At 35.7% G+C, this 23,130-nt stretch overlaps 2 protein-coding genes, 1 long non-coding RNA gene and 1 other non-coding gene across 4 annotated transcripts; 2 read left to right on the forward strand and 2 right to left on the reverse strand.

The window, feature by feature from the left end:
• Positions 1-6,723: 6,723 nt before the first annotated feature.
• On the reverse strand, positions 6,724-8,292 carry LOC108169923 (uncharacterized). Its single transcript, XR_001786234.3, has 5 exons — positions 8,130-8,292; positions 7,945-7,970; positions 7,677-7,799; positions 7,425-7,542; positions 6,724-6,997 (listed from the first exon to the last, which is right to left on the reverse strand). It is a non-coding gene; the product is annotated as an uncharacterized lncRNA (long non-coding RNA).
• Positions 8,293-9,078: 786 nt separating this feature from the next.
• On the forward strand, positions 9,079-9,160 carry TRNAS-CGA (transfer RNA serine (anticodon CGA)). The gene has a single exon. It is a non-coding gene; the product is annotated as a tRNA-Ser (tRNA).
• Positions 9,161-9,256: 96 nt separating this feature from the next.
• LOC103405437 (protein THYLAKOID ASSEMBLY 8, chloroplastic) lies at positions 9,257-10,207 on the forward strand. Its single transcript, XM_008344440.4, has one exon. It carries the CDS (start codon positions 9,362-9,364, stop codon positions 10,109-10,111), a length of 750 nt encoding a protein of 249 aa, XP_008342662.2. The 5' UTR covers positions 9,257-9,361; the 3' UTR covers positions 10,112-10,207.
• A 235-nt stretch (positions 10,208-10,442) lies between these two features.
• On the reverse strand, positions 10,443-15,924 carry LOC103405436 (peroxisome biogenesis protein 2). Its single transcript, XM_008344439.4, has 8 exons — positions 15,464-15,924; positions 14,883-14,996; positions 14,627-14,780; positions 13,859-13,995; positions 13,664-13,764; positions 12,911-13,028; positions 11,065-11,231; positions 10,443-10,863 (listed from the first exon to the last, which is right to left on the reverse strand). The coding sequence occupies exons 1-8, from the start codon at positions 15,569-15,571 to the stop codon at positions 10,749-10,751; spliced, it is 1,014 nt and encodes a 337-aa protein (XP_008342661.1). The 5' UTR covers positions 15,572-15,924; the 3' UTR covers positions 10,443-10,748.
• Between the last annotated feature and the right edge of the window lie 7,206 nt (positions 15,925-23,130).

A 23,130-nucleotide genomic window follows, 5' to 3' on the forward strand; every position in this document is an offset into this window, starting at 1 on the left:
TAGGCACGGTTCGATCCCCACTCACTCTCATTCTTTTATTAACTAACTATTTAACCCATTAATACTATCGCCCTACTCAAATCTCTTGTTACTTAAATTTTTTCCTTTAACATTTTAACTTTTTAACCCACACACTTTTTCGACACACCAAATTAAGTTGAATCTCTTGTTATTTAAATTGTTTTTCTTTTAACATTTTAGTTAGCAGCATTTTATTAACTATTTAACCAATGAACTTTTTCTACATGCCAAATTAGCTAAAATTGTGTGCTTTTTTCTGTTCACTCAAGTTCAAATCCCCCTCATCATAACAATTTAGTTCATCCTCCAATCACAAATTTAATTAAAAGTAATATGTGTGCCCAAATTCTACAATATTGTTTACATGTTTAAAAAAAAGATAATCATCATATATGAAGTAACAAAAACTTCATTCAACAACATTGATTAATATGACTTTGAGTCTTCTAGGCATTATGCCGTATACATCACATGTAGCTCTAGAGTTTTCGTTAATGAAATTAATTCTTGTAGTAGTATAATTGTTATTATCATTATTCCATTTCAAAGAATATCTCTCACTAGTATAAGAAAAGAGTGATCCACGGAAAAGAGACTACTAATAAACCCTACCCTAATCAAAATGTAATCAAGAAAGAGTGTTTATTTAACGCTTTCATTCTTATATAATGGACGAATATGTGTGCTAAGTACATTGCATTTGCATCAGTTGATGAAGAGCCGCCTAGGTGCCCAACCTATACATATGCTACTCGATCAGTATATAGGATTGGACTGGAAGAGATAACTCTCTAATTTTAAGGTATATGTATTAAATGTAGAAGAAAATGCCTTTTCATTTGGACAGGATTAGAAAATTATTAGGTCATGAAGAAAACTCGTTCATTCTAAAGTTTTAATCTTACAAATTTAGAGAGGATTGAAAGGGATACATTTTCTTTGTAAGTAATTCATCCAATACTACATAACAAACGAGCGCTAAAGGGTCGCTTCCATGAAATCATAATCTCAAAGTTGAACTTTGGATCTCTTAATAAAAAACCTAAATAAGGTACATATACCTTTAGGTCTATCTTTTTGGTAATATAGTAAGTATAAAGTTTAACACGCACTGCGCATAATCCCCACATACAAGATATTGTCACATCCCAGAGATACGTGAGATCAGAACCACCAATATTGGGTTTAGAGAAAATCCCATACTAATCAGCATGCTTATAAATATATAACCACCTTGATTTTCTTATCTTTAAACTTAATATATTAGTAGTGTTGGTAGGTGTTTGTTATATAAGACCCACATGAGTAATTGTGTGCCACAACATGAGCCAGTTTTGGTCAAACTTTGGGTGTTATGATCTTTCAAGCAAAAAGAAAATCTCATTGCTGCAATGAAAGTAGAAGCATCCAAACGTTTTGGAATAACATTTTGGATTTGCTTAGTTGGGGTATCAATACAACATTGTGTGTGTGTGTGTGTGTGTGTATTTTGGTTGTTCATGCTTTTGATGAGATATTCTACTAATCTAGATTTTAATATCCCATAGATGATCTTGAAGAACGGCATGTGTTGATCGACCCCGATCTTAATAACAATGTTGTTCATGCAGATTTAGACACATCGCATTATTTTAGAGTTTAATTAATTAGGGATATATATGAACGAACAAATCTTACGATATTTACACACACATAGTTTAGAAAAAGTGTACTCGTTTAATAAGTTCACAGCAAAACATACCGTATTATACATGTTACATGTACAATTACATGCATGTAAAGTGCGTATTGGTTCCAAAAAAAGATGTCCTCTTAGGAGTACTGTATGGTTCACAGCAAAACATACCGTATTATACATGTTACATGTACAATTACATGCATGTAAAATGCGTATTGGTTCCAAAAAAAGATGTCCTCTTAGGAGTACTGTATGTGTGTGCTCCAAATTTTTAATCTTGCAAAGCAAAGAAAGCAATAGCCACTATCAATTAGTAGTTGTTACTTGAGTAATAATATTATTATTGAAATAAAAGTGGTAAAACGCCACATTTTTCTCGTTATTATAATATCGTTATTACACCACCAATAACTACTAATAAATAATGGTTACATATTGCTCTCTTTTCTTACAGTCTAAGCATAGTAAAAAAACACTATGAGACCATGTGGTCTAGTATATTATCACTCTTCTTTTGCATCTGTACGACGGTGTTGAAATGTTATAATCTATTGCTTGGGGAATTATTTAGTTTTCCTTTAAATGATGTCCTTTATGAGAGGTATTAGCAAATTAATTGACTGAGCAGGAACTATGGTGCCCCAGTTGCCCCCCACGCCAAAACTACAAAAGATGCAAATTAAAACTACTTTAATTAGTGACAGCAAATAGGTCCCTCCATGGATAACCACTATAGCTCATTGGTCCTAGTCCTAAGCGCACTTCATACACTTTCACTCTCACTCATCTATACTACTCTCGATCCTTTAGGGTAAAGGAAACAAAAGGAAGTTTAATTACCATGTTTTTTTCGTACTGCTAGACCTGATTGAAAATCATCAACGAAAAGACTAATAAAATCACTTATCCATTTACGGCCAATTACCATGTCGATACCAAGGATGAGAATTTGGTTTTGTTTTTATAAAGATAGGATCGATATCAATCTGTTAGTAGCATGTAACATAATGTTTTAGTTGAAATCGATTATCTAGGTTCTCTGCATAATTTTATTTTATTGATTAGGTTATGCAGTTTTTTTTATTAGGGTTTGGTCCACTAATATTAATTCAATATACACAGCCAGTTTGCAATGTTATATGCCTATATTACCCAAAAGAAAGCTTATTATCTAATAGGATTTAATTATGGCCTTCTTCAGTTGGAAAAAAATTATATATTGTCCTCCTAATTAATGAGAGAATTTTGCCTCTTAATACTACGGTTTAGTGGTGTTTCTCTTCACTTGTAAGTAAGATGTCATAGGTTCAATTCGCCCCAAAGATAAATTTGAACCATTTTATTACAAGTCCATAGTGAGGCTTAGCCACTCCCCCACCTCTTAATGTAGATAATATCGTTAGGTCCAAAAAAAAAGTAGAGCATTTCTAATAGCAGTTTTATTTGACTAAAAGCAAAGGCAAGGAGCTGGTTTGGATCCACCAAGGAGTAGCAGATCCAGATGTCCCTTGCCACAAGATAGTGACTCTCACCAGGAACAATTAACAAGCTAGGACCATCTTCAAGATGTGACCTTACGTTGGAGGAAACCCAACTGAAAACCCTAGCTAGGGTTTCACGATGCTGATGTATATTATTCTCTTTTTTTGGACTGCATTTTTCCTTGTATATAATTGACACATTGTTTTAGTGTTGCACTTGTGGGGTTCAATTCCCAGCACACTATTTCTACAGTGAGCACAAGTGGCAGACTAGATAAGATCCCTATATCAAGAGATTCAAAATGTTCCCCCATATTCCTCGTTCCCCATTGCAAAAATTCTGTTTTGTCATGCTGCTGAAAATGAAATTCTTCAAACCTTTCGGTTAACCACAGATGGTAAAGCTGTGGTCCATTAAACAGAGAAATTATACCATGATACGGTACCACCAGCTGGCATTGCTGAATGGTAGTACATCTCCACTCAAATTTTGCCATGTACACATTAATACACATAAACTTCTGCCGTTAATTCTAGAAGGGTTGTGATTTTCATACACTCTTAACTACTTTTTTCACACCCCTTCTTATTTTTTAATAGTTAATTGGTATCCTACTATTTAATCTTCCATATGTACCCTTCCTACTTTTTTATGGTAATTAATGAAAAATTAAATAGGGAGGGGTATATATGAACGATTAAATAGTAGGATACCAATTAAGTACTAAAAATAGGAAAGGTGTGGGAAAAGTAGTTAAAAGTGTGTGAAAATCATAACCCATTCTGGAACAGCCATCTATGTTCGATGCGCCTCAATTCTTGATTATCTCTTCAATTGCTTCGGTTACTAACAAATCCTCTTTAAGAAAATTCTTAATTTTGAGAACTAAATCATCAATTTTATGCATAATAATAATCTGCGACGGCGAAAATAAAGAAAGTTCTTAATTTCTATCAAACATCTGCAATTTCATTTTTACTCAAAGGCATGCGACCGCAAGGAAGTGGTCAAATCTCGAGGCGGCGACGGCGACGGAGTAGCCATAAAGATTAATTAACCCCGAACAAAAGGAAAACCCTTTAACGTGGTGTTAGCTGTTAAACGGCAGAATTTTAAGTTTGTTGATGATTTGTATTAGTAGAACAGATGACGAATTATGGGTGGAGATGTACTACCACTCAGCAATGCCACATGGTATTACTGTATCACATAATAATTAAGGCTGTTTAAATCTAACCACTGTCCTGTTGACGTGTGCGTGTATATATATCGACACAATAAAATAAAATAAAATTTTGTTGAATACATAATAATTTTCTCTTTGTAAAACAACTAGATCAAGTTATCAAAGGTTTAATTTTGGAGGCGGAGTCTAGGCGGGCGCCTAGGTAGATTAGGCGAATTTAAGTAAATTTGTTGTATTTCGTGTAAATAAGTGTCCGTTTATACTTAAAATATATATAATTTCATCATAAACTGAAAATAGAATGACATATATATTATGAAGTATTAGAACATAATAAAAATATAGGGAGCAAATATATAATGTGGGTTTATTTAAGTGTTCAATAAGTTTCTTACAATTTATTGGAAACAATAAAATGCAAAATGAAAGTTATATATTTTCTATCTAAGTTAGTCACAACCTAAATAGGTATCAGCAGGTCTAGGCGGGTTTGGGCAGGCTAGGCGGATGCCTAGGCGGTCTAGGCGGGCGCCTCAGCAGGTCTAGGCGCCCTTTCTTTATTTTCAAACGCCTATGCATTAATCGGGGCGATGACCAGCCTCCTAGCGTCTAAGCAGCCCTAGACGGAGATTTTTAGAACATTAGTTATAACTTGTAATGAATGAAATTATAAGTTATGTGCAACATTCTGATTCATGTGTTTACTAAAGAGCAATACAATCGCAAGAAATTTTTCTTGCATTCATATGTTTACTTAGGTACCTAAAGAATAAATAAATAAGTGAATCTCACATTGATTTCGAGATGACATATTTGAAAAATCAAGGTATGAGATAATAAGGATGGGGTTTCATCTCATTGTAATTCCTTCACATATCCATACTAAGTAAGCATACCATAAACTTCTGTCTATATATGTGGTACTTATTTATAGTATGTATGGTACCATACAACATGCATGCTACTTATCTAAGAAGAGAATATTACTCTTTATATATCAGCTATTTTTTCCTTTTTTCAAAGACGACAAGGCTAAAGATCATCTCGACGGATCCTCTTACCATACAAATCAAATAATAACCTAAGAACTATTGGAAGAGGAAAATTACAAACCAATTAAATCCAAAATTTATGGTAATTATGAGAACACTGTGAAGTCACAATGATATTAAGGTGAAATATTCATCAAGAATGTAAAGCCTTGCATGTCCTATCACCATCAAATTTCTTCACGCATGACCAATTTAGTTTTGATGTTCTTTCCATGCAAAAGGACTGCAGTTTTGATGTTCTTTCCATGCAAAAACAGGCATGCATGTGTCAACTGTTGAAAGACAGCGACTCATAGGAAACTATGTTGGTTTCCATCTCTCATCAAATTTTACAAACACCATAAGATTTTCATGACGTTGTCAATTTTACGTCCACAGAGAGCCTATCGTATATACATATAAAACTCATTTTTGGAATGCTCAAATTAACAAGTGGTTTGCTTGCTAGCTAGTTTTTCACATGTCGAACTACACTATACCGACTTCTTGCTGATATTATTCAAGTTATTACATCAAGCCAAAAGGGGTCAATTTTAATAAAAAGGAAGTTTTCTTATATGATTAAGACAATTCGTACACATATATGTAGAGCTTTCAGAAAGATTGATCATTGAATTTTTTTGATTTGAAAATCTGTGATCAGGATATATAGCAATGTCAAAATCAATATTCCAGACTTTTGGGAATTTATCAGCCATCGATCTCTGGGGCGTAGATTAAGCAATATTATTATAAACTAGCCTCTCCGCACGCACTAATGTGAGTGCGAGAGACATTTTTGCATCACGGGCGCTACGCGCCCCAAATATGTGTTATTTTAGATATTTTTATATTTCTTAAGTGATTATTTTATAAATTGTGGGTGTGTGTCCATCACAATAATTTATTATTTTCAATCATCTAACTTAGTCTTTTTGCACCCACCCATTATACATAAAAAATGAAATTTATGAATTGCACACTAACCATTCCACATTTTTTTGCTTGTTGCTTATTATGGTGTCATTTTTTTTGTTTTATTTTTGTGTGGCCATCACTTTAGCGAAAAATTGTGTGCAAGATTAACATTACATTTTTTTTAGCAATTAAGTTTTGGATTAGCTTTCGTGTCTGCAATAATTGTTTTTGTTTCATTCACACAATATTTACATCTAAAATTTTGGTAATTTTGTGTGAAGAAGGTGAAATAAGAATCCTTTAAAGATAGATATTGTGGTTTGTATATTGTTGTTCAAAATAATCATTGAAAACAGTAATATAAAATAAGGGTCCTAATTAAAATAAGTAACAAAATTGCTTAGAAATTTTAGAAATAACATTTGCGTCGTACTTTGTATATTATTAAGAAATGCAAATTGTGCGTTTTTTTTCATGAACATACGTTGGAAGTTTTCGCAAATTGGTCATAGAATTCACATCTGCCACACTGCATAAGTCACCGAAATCATGATACTTGTTTATTTATTTACACTGTAGTCTGTACTCCCAAAAGCTAGCGCGTGATCGTTTTTCAACTATTTGCAAGCAAAACCCCATGTATAGTTCCACAAATTCTTGGCGTGATTGATGTCTAACTCTCTGCAAAAGAAGAAAAAGATTTTCAAATGGATTATGGAATTAAACCAACGTACCATTCCACCAATTTTGATTTAAAACTATGAGCAGCTCATTGGGAGAGAAATGATGAAAACAATATATATTATTGAGAAATCTTTTTTAGACGATTCAAAAGTGAATAGCATAAAAAGACAATTTAATTTTTAATCTTATACCCTAATATTTTATAGGTGAATCCATTTAGTCAATCCGTCATATGTGGTTTTTATCATAATCCCTTTGCTAAAATCCAAACTCTTTCTCCTTTACATTTGGCAGTTGTGTAAATTTGCATCTCTAGTAAAATTATCTTCTGTTATACTTTGTTTGTTGACGAAGTATTTAGCAAAAAGCAAATAAGCATTGGTGACAAAGAGTAAATTGCATATTATCAAACTCAAATACATACCTTAGAACGATTATTCCCACCATCTAGAAAATATCAGTTTAAGCCCTTCAACCATCCTTACAATTAGTCAGTCTTTTCCTAATTTCTTCCTTCATCCCACACGTATGCTCTCTAAAAACTACAAACTCAATGAACACACATTCCTCATAAATACGATTTCTCAACAATATGCTCCCTAAACAAATAATATTGTACACTTAAAAATGTCAGGTTAGTTCTATAGTATGCAAGGAGTAATAGTTCTAGTGTTACCTATTGGGAGAATAATGTAAATTCGTGAGGCCAAATCATAGAGACAAAAGATCGAAACAAATGGCGTACTAATTGAATCGACTCCCATCTAAAACAAAGAAAGCGTGCCAATCGGCAACATACCTGAAAAAGCAATCGTTAAATAAGAAGAAACATTGGAGAATCTATATGCACGAAATATTCAGAATTTAAAAAACATAATCTTCAAAAGCGAACAATGAAAAAATCACATATAATGATTCCAAAGAACCTGAATCATGTGAACTACCTTGTACTTTCTGATGAGCTTGCATCCTGCAAGAGGACCAACATTGAAGGCTTGAGCAAGAAGCTTATCACCCATTCAAAATTAATGAAAAACAAAATGAAATTTGAGTAATTGATAATTGTAAATCATAATTGCAAGTCATTTGTAAGGCTGACATGCATACAATTCAGAGACGATAGTTTTACCTTTTTGTTTATAGAAGTTGAAAACATAATATTGAGAGACGATGAGATTTTGGAAAACCGAGGAAATCTGATTAAAAGGGGATACGACTTCAGAGAAATTTGTGGAAACCTATAGCGGTTTCCAATCGTCCCTGCAGAACGTGGAATCGTTGGAGAAAACTGCTTCTATCTCTAGCTTTGGTAGTTTATGTATCGTCCTCTATTTGAGGGTTTACCACGTTCTTTTTTCTTTTCTTTTTTAATATTTTTTTTTTCCAATAAAATGAATTATAAATTTATGTTTTTTTTGACAAAAGTACCCCTGCTATTTTGATTACATTATTTTCATTCAGTTTTGATTTGTTTTTGTTTGGGGGACTTTTTAGTCCAAATTTTTTGATGAAGCCTTGAGACACCAAACTCTCATTTTGACTTTCTAATATTAAAGATTAAAGATTAAAGATTATCATGAGAAAAGAAGTATAAATCTAAGGCAACTGTATATGGAAAACAATAGACCTCAATTCTCTGTCGCACTTTATGTGAATTGGTGAAAATGAACATTAAACGCACAATCACACGAAGAAGAAACACCTAAATAAAATGTCGTTTTCCCGAGTTAGAGTAAAAGTGAAAACTCATGCGGTGTTACAACGCGACGGATAAAGTTATTACTTAGACAAAGGTTTGGTCCTGATTGATGTCGCCATGGAGAAATAGATTGCAGCATAAGCCGGAATAATGGAAGGTTAAACTCCATTAAGACGAATGGTATAGGTAACCTCAATTTTTTAACTCCAATGCGTAGGAGAACGGGACTGTGGGAAATAGAACATGCAGAGGGTCACCTAATTCTTAAGCCTGCCAGAACCCGGAAGACAGCATTTCAGCTTAGAATATCTTGGCCCATCAAGGGCCCGTTTAATATTATATTTATAAAATGGCTTAGTGGAATGTTGTGATCGAGAGCGTCGATATGTCCGAGTGGTTAAGGAGACAGACTCGAAATCTGTTGGGCTTTGCCTGCGCAGGTTCGAATCCTGCTGTCGACGGTTTTTATCTATTTTCCGTTTTTCCGAACTAATTAAATTTCCGGGGCGGAATCGTCATTATACATAAAAAAAAAAAAATACTAAAACCCGTGGTTAAGTTCGTTTTTCATATATTTTCTTTTTGTTTTTTGTTTCTCCACCAAAAAATCATATTTTATTTTCTTTTAAAAGGGCAAATTCGTCATTACAGATCAAAATCCAATGCACCTTTTACCACCTCCACCTTCTTGCTCTTCTCCACTCGCATCCATGGCTTCCTCACTGCACACGAACGCAACCCACTTCCTCTCACCCAAACCAGTCGCACAGACACCTACCCGCTCCACAACCCGCGTTTCCATACGGTGCGGTCCACGCGACAACCGTGGACCTTTGGTCAAAGGTCGGGTCCTCAGCATCGAGGCCATCCAAGCCGTTCAAACCCTCAAACGGGCGCAAAGATCCGACCCGGCCCAATTCCCCGCCCTTGTCTCCAAAACCCTCTCCCGCCTGATCAAAGCCGACCTCGTCGCCGCTCTTAGGGAGCTTCTACGTCAGGACCAGTGCCACCTGGCCCTCCAAGTCTTCTCCGCCGTCCGATCGGAATACCCGCCCGACTTATCCGTTTACGCTGAGATGGCGCTGGCGCTGGCGAGAAATGAGATGGGGGAGGACATGGACCGTTTGATTTGTGATCTGGAGACAGAGAGTGGGGTCCAGTGGGGCAGCGATAAGGGGCTGATAAGGTTGATCAGGGCCGTTATTGGGGCGGATAGGAGGGAATCAACGGTCAGGATTTACAAGATGCTGAAGAGGAATGGGTGGGGGTCCACTGGGTTTGAAGCGGATGAGTATATGGTTAGGGTTTTGAGTAAGGGATTGAGGAGACTTGGGGAGGTTGGGTTGGCTGATGAGGTTGATTTGAAATTCGGGAGCCTTTTGAAGGGTAGTTTGGAGAATTCAAGTGTATAAAACTAGCGAAGGAAATATTAAGGAGGGAGTTTTTATTTACACCCTCCAAAATGTTTATTTATCCACATTCGAATGAAACAATTTGGGCTATTCTAATTTCAATTGTCTTTTTCTTTGGTAAATTGTATTTCCATTACTGTTTATAGTACTTCAGATAAAAGTCGTACCCAGTGCATAAGGTTCCCGTTTACTTTAGATAAGCTCTCAAAATAATATGCGAGCCAAATCGGTCTGAAATCAACGGTATTACCTAACTTGCTTTGTATGTATTATATAATTGATGAGATGACGCACAAAATAATTAACGAGGAACATAAAAACAATATGCTGGTTGATTCAATCTTTTAACAAATTTTCTTAATTGAGTTAGTTCCAAAGCAGATCAAATTTACACAAAAGGTATAACAGACAAGGGCATAGAGGGATCAAAAAGGCGAATGAATGAAGCTCTCTCTAATCAATAGATGAATGAATGATTCTAAAAGGAACATGATTTCTAAATTTCATATGTTATTTTCCCCTCAATTAAAAGGTTTTTCTTAGGAGGAGGAAAATAAAGTAATGCTACTACTTTCAAGCATTAGTTTAAACACTTGTGCTTATACTATAAACTACTTTGCTTCTCCACTGTAATCAATCATTGCTTTGGCTGGCCAACATGCCGCTGCATTGCAACCACGGCCTCGTTGCATCTGGAACATCGGAAAGCTGGGACTGCAGCACACCGCGTCCTAAGGCAGTAATAACAGTATCTGCCCACCATGAACAATTATTACATTGCACTATAAATATCAAATCCTACTGTAAATCATCATTTCATCCAACAAACATTTTCGCTTAATTTCTGCATGATGTACGCCGTATCTTATTTTTATGCAATTTTGGTCCTCCGTCAAAACTAGCTTTCTTTCGATAAAAAACACTCAACAGATGGATCAGATTTAGTGATGTACCTGTGCTCGCACGGAAGAGCGAGAAAGGGAACGGTTGGACTGGACTGGCAAATGGGGCAAGTAAGGTCATCCTCCTTTGAACTCGATGATTTATCTTTCGAAAATGGACTAAGAAGTTTTTTCATAGAGGATGAGTTTAGAAGAGGAAGTAGTAGCAATAACATCTCCTGCCATCAGCACAAGGACTCTTTAAGTTCCATCCAATGTTATGTGAAATTCCCATAAAGTAAACCAAAAGCGGACACCAGAACAACAAATCATGAGGCAAAGATGTAAAAACTATTATGCAGAACAAAAATCTAAAGAGAAAAGCGGGCGTGCACAAAGTGTATACCTTTGCAACAGGCCAATCAAGTAATTAATATTGTTTTTTTCTTTTCTAGTTTCAGTAACTAAAAGAATGCCATGGATGTATGAGTCATGGATACGAATTCAGGATTGGTACAAAATCTAGAACTTTCCCTCGCAAATCCAAAACTCTGAAAATGTTTTTGCTCTGTAAGATGGAGAATGACTGCACATATCCATGTGGTTAACCTTGGTCATTGGTTTGTGTATTTAAAATCATGCAAGAAGGAGAAAGAATTGAGCACATAACTTGGAGCTTTCTTTGCAGAAAGAACTCTGAAAATGGTTGTGCTTTGTCAGAATGGACTAGATATTGTAAACATAAAATCATCGTACCTAAATGTAGGTGTCTGTTTTCAAACCAATGCAATCACATGCCAAGACGCATGCAACCTAGGCAGAAAAAAAAGGGGCGGAACCTCGTGCAGTTTGAGCAGTGGCAGAGATAAAACTGACACATACGATCTCTAGAAACCACTTAATCACATTAACATGGAACTAAAGGGGAGCAAGCTTTTTACTTATTAACAAAAAAGCTTCTTTACGAATACTTTCTTTTTTGCCATTTTTTCGTCTGAATTTTTTAATTTCTAATGAACACACCCTCATTCGTCGACTATATATGATACTAATATTTCTATCAAGCATAAGTTCTATTACAAGTCATCAATCTATTTCTGGGTTTTTATTTGTGATTCAGGGCAGCGGTTGTCCTTGAATTTTGGGATACCACCTAAATAACTGTGGACAGAGAGTTAAATAGGTCAGGAAGAAAGAGCCTGAAGTTGGGTCGGACGTCATAAATCTTGGAAGGAAGGTTCATTCTTTGAGTCCGACGGTGTCTTTTGTTCTACTGCTATCGTTAAGGAAACATTTGGGAGAAGATCCTTTATAATTTGGTTTTCAATACTACTTGTCATATCAAAAAATGAAAGTATCAACAACCCTAACTAAATACAAATTCCATCAATTCTGAGCCCTGAGTCTCCCCCAATGAATGCATTAAATGAGAGGGAGGCAGATACTATGCTGATTCTAATTGGTGAAATGTGGAAAACATAATTTCAAATAACAGAATTGTTCTCATATATCTGCCATATCACATTTAACTGTTCATCAGTACAGAAAACCGCAAAATCATAAATATCGAGAACAAATCCCTTTAATGAAAGATTCAACTCCGACAAAAGGAAAAAGAACTGCACATAAACTTCATCCTTAAAAACCCTTGACGACTATTCACTTGTGATAGATGTAAAGATAACACATGAGACAGTGAAATGAACCCAAACCAACAAAATAAGCATTGAGATGAGCTTTCAAACAACCTAGAATTTTTCCAGTATCAACTACGCTCTCAGCTGTTTTGAGTCAATCCCCTACTACCAAATCATAGATAGAATTACTTGGTGTGTGTCAGAGTGACAATTCCTCAAACTACGAATGTAAACTCACCTCATGCAATAATTAAAATGATAAATAAAATAAAAGGGCATACCGAGAATTCATTCCATACTAACTGGCGGTTCATGTACTCAAAGCTAACTGCTCTGTTCATATTAGGGCTTCCATAGACCAGCCTAGCTCTTAAAACTCTTTCAATTAGATTCCTATACCTGCATCATCAACATGTAATATGTAAAGTTCTGCAAGCTTGCCAAGGGAAATGCTATTCCTATATCACATTAAGAACATCACATGAAAAAATTCTCACATTATTATATTACACATGCAGCTTCAACATGTTGACCTATACAAAATGGAAGTAAATGAACAAAGATGAATATCAAAAGGTTCATGCAATATAAAAAAAAATTTAATTTCCATTAAAAAATATTACATACGATGCTGCAAGTTCAGTTATATGTTTTAACATGTCCAGGAACAGAAACTACCAACTCTACGTGTGTAGTGCACTTATGCACTCTAAGCTGTGTTATTGGGATTGGCTTGATAGGATAACTCGCTAGATTCAAGGCATACTGAAGGAAGAAATGAATGACAATTTGCAAATTTTTGTCCAAGTTTGAATGTTTGACAGTAGAAGGTGGATTACTCATGAAGCAAATTCAGCCTTCAGTTGGAAGGTTCCTCCATCTCTTCCATATGCCTAGAACCTAGTGAGTTATCCTATCCAATCTAATCCTCTCTAGAAAATGCAGCCTCAGTTTCTGAAAAAATTTGCTTAAAGTCGCATGCACACGAGTACATTGATTAAATGACACCATTTTTCGAGTATCAAATTGCATACCTTCCTGTGTAAAGAAATAAAAGCAGGTTGCCAAATGAGGCAGCTTTGTAAAGTCCTTCTATACGTTGTATCAGAATCCATGCTCCTCGTGCCACTGACCTCTGAATAAAATGCAGAGCACTTCATTTGCCTGCTTCAATAATTCTCCAAATGTTGTAATGAAGGGGAACAAAAAGATTGAAAAGAAAAAAATACCTGTTCAGAATCGCCCCACCTACGGAAAGCAGAAAATGATTGCACACGTGCCCATATGTATTGACCACCAACAGTAGCAACACAATACCAAAGCTTCTGTGCAACTGTAAGTCCAGGTCCTTCCAAACCCGTTCTGACTGTAAATAAGTTGAAGAAAAAACCATAAGCACAACAAATAGGAATACTACATGTAATTATGATGTACATTAAACAAGTTGAATGAAAAAAAATGAAAATTGCATATATCAGACAAAATATAACTGTTCACAGTTCAATTTATGATTGGCAAATTTAGGAACAGCCTGGTTACTACATCAGACAATTATCTGGAATTGAAAACTTCTACTTGAACAAAGTCTAGAATGTTCGTTCAGCTGTGTCATATAAAGTTGGTGTACGTTCGTTATTCTGTTGTGAGAGTATAATCATATTTGTTAACAACAAATATAGGGAAGAAAAATAAACTTTTCTAGAAATAAAACAATATCAACACTTTTGGTTATTGTATATCACCTAAAACAGCAACTTATGATCAATCTTGGGACAAAGTGCATGCACACCAAACAAAGCAGAACCGCCTGGAGAATATAACTCCATTTATTCCAATGCCAAAAGAAGAACATTAAGCCACAATGACTCATATAAATCAGTGCCAAGACGACAATATTTAGAAAGCTCATCTTCTTTGGTTCCTCCTTAACCTCACTGGTCACAACTTTATCTAGAACCTAGAGCCAACCTATGCAACAAATTTCCAGAACTTCTTACCTTTTCCTCTTGATTCCACAGCACGCTCGTCTCTATACCTCAGATTCATGAGAGCGATTCCTGGAGTAGGTTTATCCACCCAAATTGAGAACCGCCAGATAAGAAATTCGAGGAAGGCATCAAGTTCTGCTTCATATTGAAATAGCATTCCTGGCTAATTTCAATGAAAATAATAACAGTTTAGGGATTCTGTAACAGCTATACATGGTTACTCGCTTCGAGGACTAGCACTATAAGCCGAGACCAGGAGAGATACCTTCATTAAGGAGAAGACCTTAACCAACTGTTCCTTCAACATGGCTGACATTTCAATGTCCAGCCTTCCAGCATCGAATTGGTTAACTCTAGATATTGAAATTGGGATTATTGACTGCAAAAGAATTCCTCATAAATCAACAACACACAATAACTAAGGTAATTCAACTCGAACAAATTCACATAAACACTACAACACATATGCACGCATAAGCAATACCCGATGGAAAGAAGATTCTTTTAAACAGAATAAGTTTAGATTTAATAAATACTTGTTTTATTTTGCCATTAAATTACTTTTTTTTTTTTTTGGAGAATTCACCGGTTATATTTATGTGCTAATTCTAATCAAAAGACTGAATTTAATCTAAAAACCCATCAAACTCTCTCCCTACTTCACGAAATTTTATTTCTCAGAAATCATTTTTCCGCAAAAACAAATAGAAAAAAATAAAAAATAAAAACCCACAAACGTAAGTAACCTTCTGAAATCCAGAAATTGAAAAATTGAACTAAATTGATAGCAGAGGCATGAAAGCTAAATAGCAAGTAAATTGATAAATTATGAAAGGAAGAAGGCACCTGGTGGGAGTGAGAGATGGATTGCCACTGAGGATGTAAGGACTTGTAAGCGTGAAGCCAAGCGTCTTGTGCTGGTGGTCGAACATTACTACTACTGCTACTACTCATTGAACGACTGATCAATTCAACAATCCCCTCCTTCTTCTTCTTATTCTTCTTCTTTGAAGGGTTCGGCGATTGCGAACCGAATGAAATTGATTTGGAGTTTTGATTTGAGATTGGGGGTGGACGGCGGAGTCGGGGATGGGTAGGTGCTCTTCTCAAGGCTCTCTGGCTCTCTCTCTCTCTCTCTCTCTCTCTCTCTCTCTCCGTACAAGGGCGGTTGAGTTTTGGTAGTTCTACTATCAGATACCGGTAAAAAGCTATATTCACTGGAGAGACGGTTAAATCGGGGAAATCTGGAAAACTGGAAATCGTAAGTTTAGGGTTACATATAAAAAAGGGCTTTTGTTCCCTATTTTCAAATTTCTTTTAGAACTTTCAAGTAGAAATACCTAACTGATCATAGAGTTTTTTATCCAACGATAGGCTAAATCTCATAATAAGTTAGCAATAATGCAGTTTAAATTTATTTTTGGCGAAAATTGAATTTAAATTTATTTTTGACGAGAACTGAACTGAAAACCTCTTATTTATCAGTGAAAAAGAATATCATTAGATTGTAGTACTAAGTCATAATTGACCATAAAGTTAAATGAATTAAACTTACTTACCTAGTTCTTCTCATTCATTGAGAAACAAATTTGAACAAATTCTTATATTTATTTGTTGTCATATTACTGGAGGATGTATAAAAATTAGGGAAACAAAAGTTTCGAATCAAATTAAAACTAGTGTCAACTAAAATTTTTCACAAGTGAAAAAAAAAAACTGAAAATTTCTAATGATTTTAAAAGGGAATTGTTATTGGCATTTCAAAATTTTTATTTTGCACTCCAAGCTGTCTATAATTAGAAAGAAAATTACACTTGTGAAGAGAGAGAACTTAGAGATTGAAGTGGAACATGAGTAATGTATTACACTGTTTATTTTTTTGCGCTAATGTTAGACAAGTGAAATAGACGTAGAAGAGGAGATGTGAAAGAAAGCGGTATTATCTTTATGCTTTTCTTTTTTTCTTGTGTAAAGGAAAAGTAAAGTTCTCACATATTGTTTATGGGTAGATAAAAATGGGATGATACTTACATTACAAATGTCTCTTTATATAGGGAAGTCTTACACCATAGGAAATAATTGTTTTACTATTTTATCTCCCTATAACTTATCCTACCTAAAGCCTTTAATTGGTGTAAACATAGTCCACTTTGGCTGGATGTTGTTTTTCTTCTTCATCATTCATATGTATGACATTCATACCATATTTCACAACACTCACCCTTGGATGCCCACATAACAACATAAGTTGCCCGTTAAAACCTTACTAGAAAAAATTAAGTAGAAAATATTTTAGCGAAGGAAAAGAGTACAACTTTACTTGGATTATTGATACAGTGTCAAATATGCTTATGTTTTCTTCGTTAAAACCCTAATACGAAAAACCCATTGAAAAAAATCCTAGTCGAAAGAAAAAAAGTACAACATCCATGTGTCCTAGATGCTCCCTCTAATGTGTATCTCCCTAATTCTGCATTCTTCAATCCAATTGATTAATAAGTTAGTGTAATCCAATACCATGAGTCAACTTCTAAAATGTACACTTTGGTAAAGATTTGGTAAATAGGTTAGCCGGATTGCCATTAGAACGGATTTCTCTAGCTTCAATAACCTTAGCCTTCTGAAGCTCTTATGTATTGAAATTTTTTGGAGATATGTGCTTAGTCTTATTGCCTTTCATGAATCTTTCCTTCATTTGAGCAATACACATTGCATTATCTTCATGAATGGTAGTAGGAATTTGTTTTGAGGATAGACCGTATGAATTTCAGATGTGATGGATCATTGATCTTAACAAAAAACATTCACAATTGATTTTATGGAGAACAAATATTTCTGAGTTATTGTAAGATGTAACAACTACTGTTTGTTTTGTTGAGCACCACGAGATTGTGTATTTCCATAAGTCAACACATATCCAATTTGTTAGCGAGCTTTATGCGGATCAGAGAGAAAACCAGCATTTACATATCCAACAAAACTATGGTGATTTATGGGTTTATGGAGTAAAGTAAGCCTATGTCTGTTGTCCCACGAGAGAACGTAAAACATCTTTGATTCCCTTCCAATGTCAAATTGTTGGAGCAGAGCTATATTTTACTAACAAGTTGACTGTAAATGCTATATCTGGTATACTACTTTGTGCTAAGTACAATAAGGCACCTATTGCACTCATATGTGGTACTTCTGAACCAATGACTATTCCATCATCTTCTTTTGGGCGAAATGGATATTTCTTAATGTCAAGAGACTGAACGACCATTGGCGTGCTGAGTGGATAGGATTTATCCATGCCAAATCACTTTACGACTTTTTTCAATATAAGCTGATTAATGGACTAAAATTCCACCAGCACAATACTTGATATGTAGGTCAAGACAATATTTTGTTTTCCCAAGAAGGAAAGTTGCAACTACGCCAAGAGAAAGAAGGAGAAAGATTTAGCCACAATGAAAGATTCCCTAGGAACCTTGGAAATGAATTAATCATCTACAAAAGGGAGGTTAGTTAGAAAGGGGATCGACATAAAAAAGGGAGCGAGAATGCTAGGAGAAGATTAAGGATCATACTGCACCAAGTTAGGGAAATCACTCCCTTAGTGCAAATAACCTTAAACCTTAGAAAGCATCACTTCTGTAACCTGAGTGTTCTTCATGACTTTCCTTTAAGCTTCCCCGCCATTAGAAACCTTGTGATCTGTAACATCCCACATCGACTAACGTAGAGTGGGTGATGTGCCTTATATGTACATGCCCACCTCCATATAGCACGAGGCATTTTGGGAACTCACTGGTTTCGGGTTCCATTGGAACTCCGAAGTTAAGCGAGTTCTGACGAGAGCAATCCTAGGATGGGTGACCCACTGGGAAGTTCTTGTGTGAATTCCTAGAAACAAAACCGTGAGAGCATGGTCGGGGCCCAAAGCGAACAATATCATGCTATAGCAGAGCTAAGACTAGGATATGACAGAATGGTATCAGAGCCACTCTGTCATGTGGTGCGAGTGTGCTGACGAGGATGTCGGGCCCTTAAGGGGGGTGGATTGTAACATCCCACATCGACCAATGGAGAGGGGGTGATGTGCCTTATATATACATGCCCATCTCTATATAGCACGAGGCCTTTTGGGAACTCACTAACTTCGAGTTCCATCGGAACTTCGAAGTTAAGCGAGTTCAGATGAGAGCAATCCTAAGATAGGTGACCCACTGGGAAGTTCTCGTGTGAGTTTCCAAAAACATAACCGTGAAGGCGTGACTGGGGCTCAAAACGGATAATATCGTGCTACAGCGGAGCCGAGACTGGGATGTGACATGATCACCTAAGGAAGCCCAAATTACCCAATCTAGAGTATCATGCAACCATGCAAACGCTATCTCTCTCATGCTAAACTGATAAACTTCTAGCTTCCATATCATGCCTCACTTGAGCAAACCATTATTTGCTTAATCATGCTATCTTTGATTCATTGATCCAACCGGGGTATTTCCTAAGGCATGCTACTTTTTTGAAGGAATTCCTAAATTTGGTACGAAAGCGAACCAAGGGAGGCAAGAGAACATCCATAAAGCCCCAATCCACCTCGACCTAAAAGTCCCCCAACATCTTGCAATCTCATTTTTCACATTGCATTTTCCTATGAACACTATTTGTTACCTATAGGGTTTATATCAAGTGAGTTTAGATTACTGGTCCAAAAATGCTTCATTTTCCAAGGAATTTAATTTTGCCTGAATCGCATCTTTCCTTTTAGGTCAATCTTGTCTCTTTTTGCTTTCATGAACAGAACGAGGCTCAATATCTCTCTTAATATGATTTCAGTGACTACTACAAATGTCAATATATCATCAATGATCATTTCAGTTTGATTCCACAATTAATTAGTACATGCATAATTTATGGAGATTTCTTTACTTTCATGTACTTTTGTCTCTTTAGGGACTTATGTCTTGTCAATGACATTTTCTTTTTCTAGAAGTATCGAAACAAGAATTGTAGGTTCTTCATTCATTTCCTTTTCATGAATGAATTCATTTGAATTCAGATGTGTCTTCATCTTCTTTCGAGGAGCTGAATATTTTGAACCTGAGGGCTTACCACGCTTCAGGCGTGCAATAGATGAATCATTTGCTACCGCATTATTTTGCCCAATAGGGACATTAATTCTTGAAGGAGCATTTGCAGTTGGTATATGTGATTTTGTCACTCTATTGCATCATTAAGTGCATCTGACATTTACTTGGCAATACTTTGAAGATGAATGATTCATCTCACTTCATTTTCACATTGAGTGCTTCGTGAATCAAAATGAGACAAGGTGGATCCATCCCATGTCAATTCTCGTTATTCTTCTAGAACGGTTTTCTTCCCCCAATAACGGAAAAACTGTCGTTGTTTTTATTGAAACAATGCGAGCATATCAGAGTATAGATTCCAATGTACGAGATCTTGTAGCACTTACTAATGAGGCCTTATCGATTAGTATTACCTAGAAGAAATCAATTATAGACACTAATATAATTGGATCTGTTCCCTATAGACAAACTTGGGATTTGCGATCCTAATTCAACTAGTGACTTTTTTCTAGAATTGTGATTGATAAATCTTTTTTTCTCGTTATCGTGGAATTCGTCATCAAAATGGATCGCCCTTACGCGGTAAACAAACTCATACTAATGCTATGACTTTTCACAAGCAAATTCGGAAATGAAAGAAATCTATCGAATGCCCTTAGTACTTGTTTGATCAATCACACTGATAGCTTCAATTGTTCATTTTTTTACCGGTTACTAATCCACTATACGTGTAGTAGGCCTCTTTCACCGCTGCATTATCCTATTGGTAAAACTAACTATTTGAAATTCAATAAATCCTCTGTTTTCATCATTTTCTTCTTGTGAAATAATTGAGATGAATGAAGCGGTAAAATTATTACCCATCAAGGGCTCCAAATATCAAATGATAGATAATGAATAAAAGCTTACATAAATTCTCAGTTTGCATTGAGGTCCCATTTAAATACGTTGTGGCGGTGCAATAGGCACATAAATAACACAACTAATAACTCGTAATGTGAAATGTTTGGTTAATGCCTAAACACAAGTTTGTACTAAGCAATATTGATAGTTGGCAACAAGTCTCAATCGAACTAATGATGCACTATGTAAAATGGCATGGCCACATGTAGAAATTGACAATTTTGTTTTCATGAGCAGTGCGCGAGTGATTAATTGAAGCAACTTGATAAATGTTTATGCTAAACCGTTTTGAGTATAGACATGAAGAACATGGCGTGCAATATCACTATCTAGTATCATGTAATAATCATCAAAAGTTTGAGATGTAAATTTACCAATGTTATCAAGTCGAATTGACTTAATATGATGATCTGGGAATTGTGCTCGTAGTTTAATTATTTGAGCAAGGAGTCTCACAAAAGCTACGTTTCGAGTAGACAAGAGGCAAACATTTAACCATCGAGTAAGGTTGTAAAAAGTGGTAGTGCATGGGATTGTAGAGCTAGAGATTTTGATCAAGAAATTAACCAAGACAAGGGAAGCATGCAGAGCTATGCCTAATCAGAAAGCTAATAACAATAACAATTCAAAAGATAAAAAGAAAAACAAAGGTAAAGAGAAGCAGCAAAGCGAGGCTGAAAACTCTGAGAATTGCATCAACCAAAACCATAAAATATTGAAATGGTCCACGAGGTGATGGAATAGGCCCACAAATATCCCCTTGAATTCTTTGCAAAAATGATGGGGATTCAACATCAATCTTTTATTATAATGGTCTAATTACCAATTTCCCTTGAGAACAAGCCTTGCAAGGTTGCCATTTGATATAGCAATATGTCTACTCAACAATGGATGCCTATTAAAGTTGATAATAATTCTACGTATCATGAAGGATCTTGGATGACCAGATGGTCATGCCAAAGCATGTAAATATTTTAATCAATGAACTTCTAGTTTATGACATTATATGCTTTAATTGTCTTTATATATGTATAATACAATCCTCTCGATAAACCACACAACTTCTCCAATATATGCTTCTGGGTATCATGGGAGGTAATGCATAAACTGTAATTTTGACCCTTGAAAAAATGCAAAGTTGCTTTCAAGGCATTGTTCGGCTGTCAATTGCTACATACTGGTCTACATTTCTGAAAGAGTTATGGGCTTTTGCTAGTGGGAAAGTGGGAAATTATATCTCTGTCATATAGGCTTAGTGGACTTGACCCACACACACCAATCAAACAAACCTACTCTCTCTACTCACTATTTCCTTCTCGATGCGCCATGGAGTTGATGCCACCAGTACCTCTAGAACACCAAACCACCACCAATCATCACCAAATGCCTCACTCATTATTTGGAAACGTCTCCCTTTCCCTCAGACCTTTCCAGTCCAACCCCAAACTCGAGGACTCCCAATAAACTTCATTTTGATTTTGAAAACTTCGACGAGTTCCCCAACGTTACAGGCAATTGTAGACCAACAAAAATAGTCTCACTCAATTCCTAACGATCTCACATAACTTCCAAGCCTTTTGCATGTGAGTTTTACCTTCAGGTTACGAGTTTCGAAATGAACTAATGATATCGAAATTTTTTGGACGACGTTGCAGGTTTTCCAAGCAGAACGTCGACCAAATCCCGTCGATTTGGTTGAGGATTAGGTGACCAAACACTTGCCCTCAATTCCTAAGACCTAGATTTGAGTTTGCTAGCTTAAATCTGTCTCGACCCTAGCAAAACCAAAACAAAATGAGATTCCTAAGGCTTTTTATGAGCAACTCCGTCAACTTTTAGGTCTCATGATATGTATGAAACGATCCATTTCCCTCTAACTTATTTGATTTATTGTGTGAAAATTGGTGTTGAAATGACTTTGATAAAGCTTTTTGAAATTTTTTGAGGAAAAACCCAAATTTTGGCCAAACTTAGGTCGGCAGCAAAGAAAAAGAGAGAATATCGGTCAATTATGACAGTATATTCTCATAGCGTCAGGTAATGCTTAAATCTAACCAAATATTCCATCGCTGACCTCAACCCCTAACCAACGCTTGTGGCGCGTGGTCACACATATAAGCTTTTGTTGACTCTAGCCGGTGCATAACAGCTCGGGTCAGCTTGTCTCAGCATGTGGCAGTGTGTAGTGACACGTGTCGATGTGTGACGACATGCAAAACTTCGTTTCAATCAGTTTTAAATCTTTTTTTTTAGAACACAAAGGGTAATTAGGTTCCTTACATTAATTGTTATTAGTGTAATGACTAGTGTAATAATTTCCCATATAGAAGAGAACTATCTAGAGAAGTTCCAAGGGCCAACTAGGCGAGGCGGCTATGCCCTTGCTACTTACCAATGAGTGGGTTTTTTTGCTTTCAAAAGTATTATTATATTATATTATAGGGGTGTGCTATCCACACACCCCTTTTTACTTCTCTCACACCCCTTGTTAATTTCTGTTATTTGATCTTCTTTAATTCATCCGATCCGACGACC

This window comes from Malus domestica, chromosome 17 (assembly GCF_042453785.1).
Source record: "Malus domestica chromosome 17, GDT2T_hap1".
NCBI lineage: Eukaryota > Viridiplantae > Streptophyta > Magnoliopsida > Rosales > Rosaceae > Malus > Malus domestica.

Coding starts and splice junctions, on each gene's coding strand:
- LOC103405436 (XM_008344439.4), bottom strand. CDS start 15,571: ATGAGTAGTAGCAGTAGTAGTAATGTTCGACCACCAGCACAAGACGCT. Junction 14,781..14,882: donor AGGTCTTCTCCTTAATGAAG/GTATCTCTCCTG, acceptor CATTGAAATTAG/CCAGGAATGCTATTTCAATA. Junction 13,996..14,626: donor TGTGGAATCAAGAGGAAAAG/GTAAGAAGTTCT, acceptor ACTTATTTACAG/TCAGAACGGGTTTGGAAGGA.
- LOC103405437 (XM_008344440.4), top strand. CDS start 9,362: ATGCACCTTTTACCACCTCCACCTTCTTGCTCTTCTCCACTCGCATCC.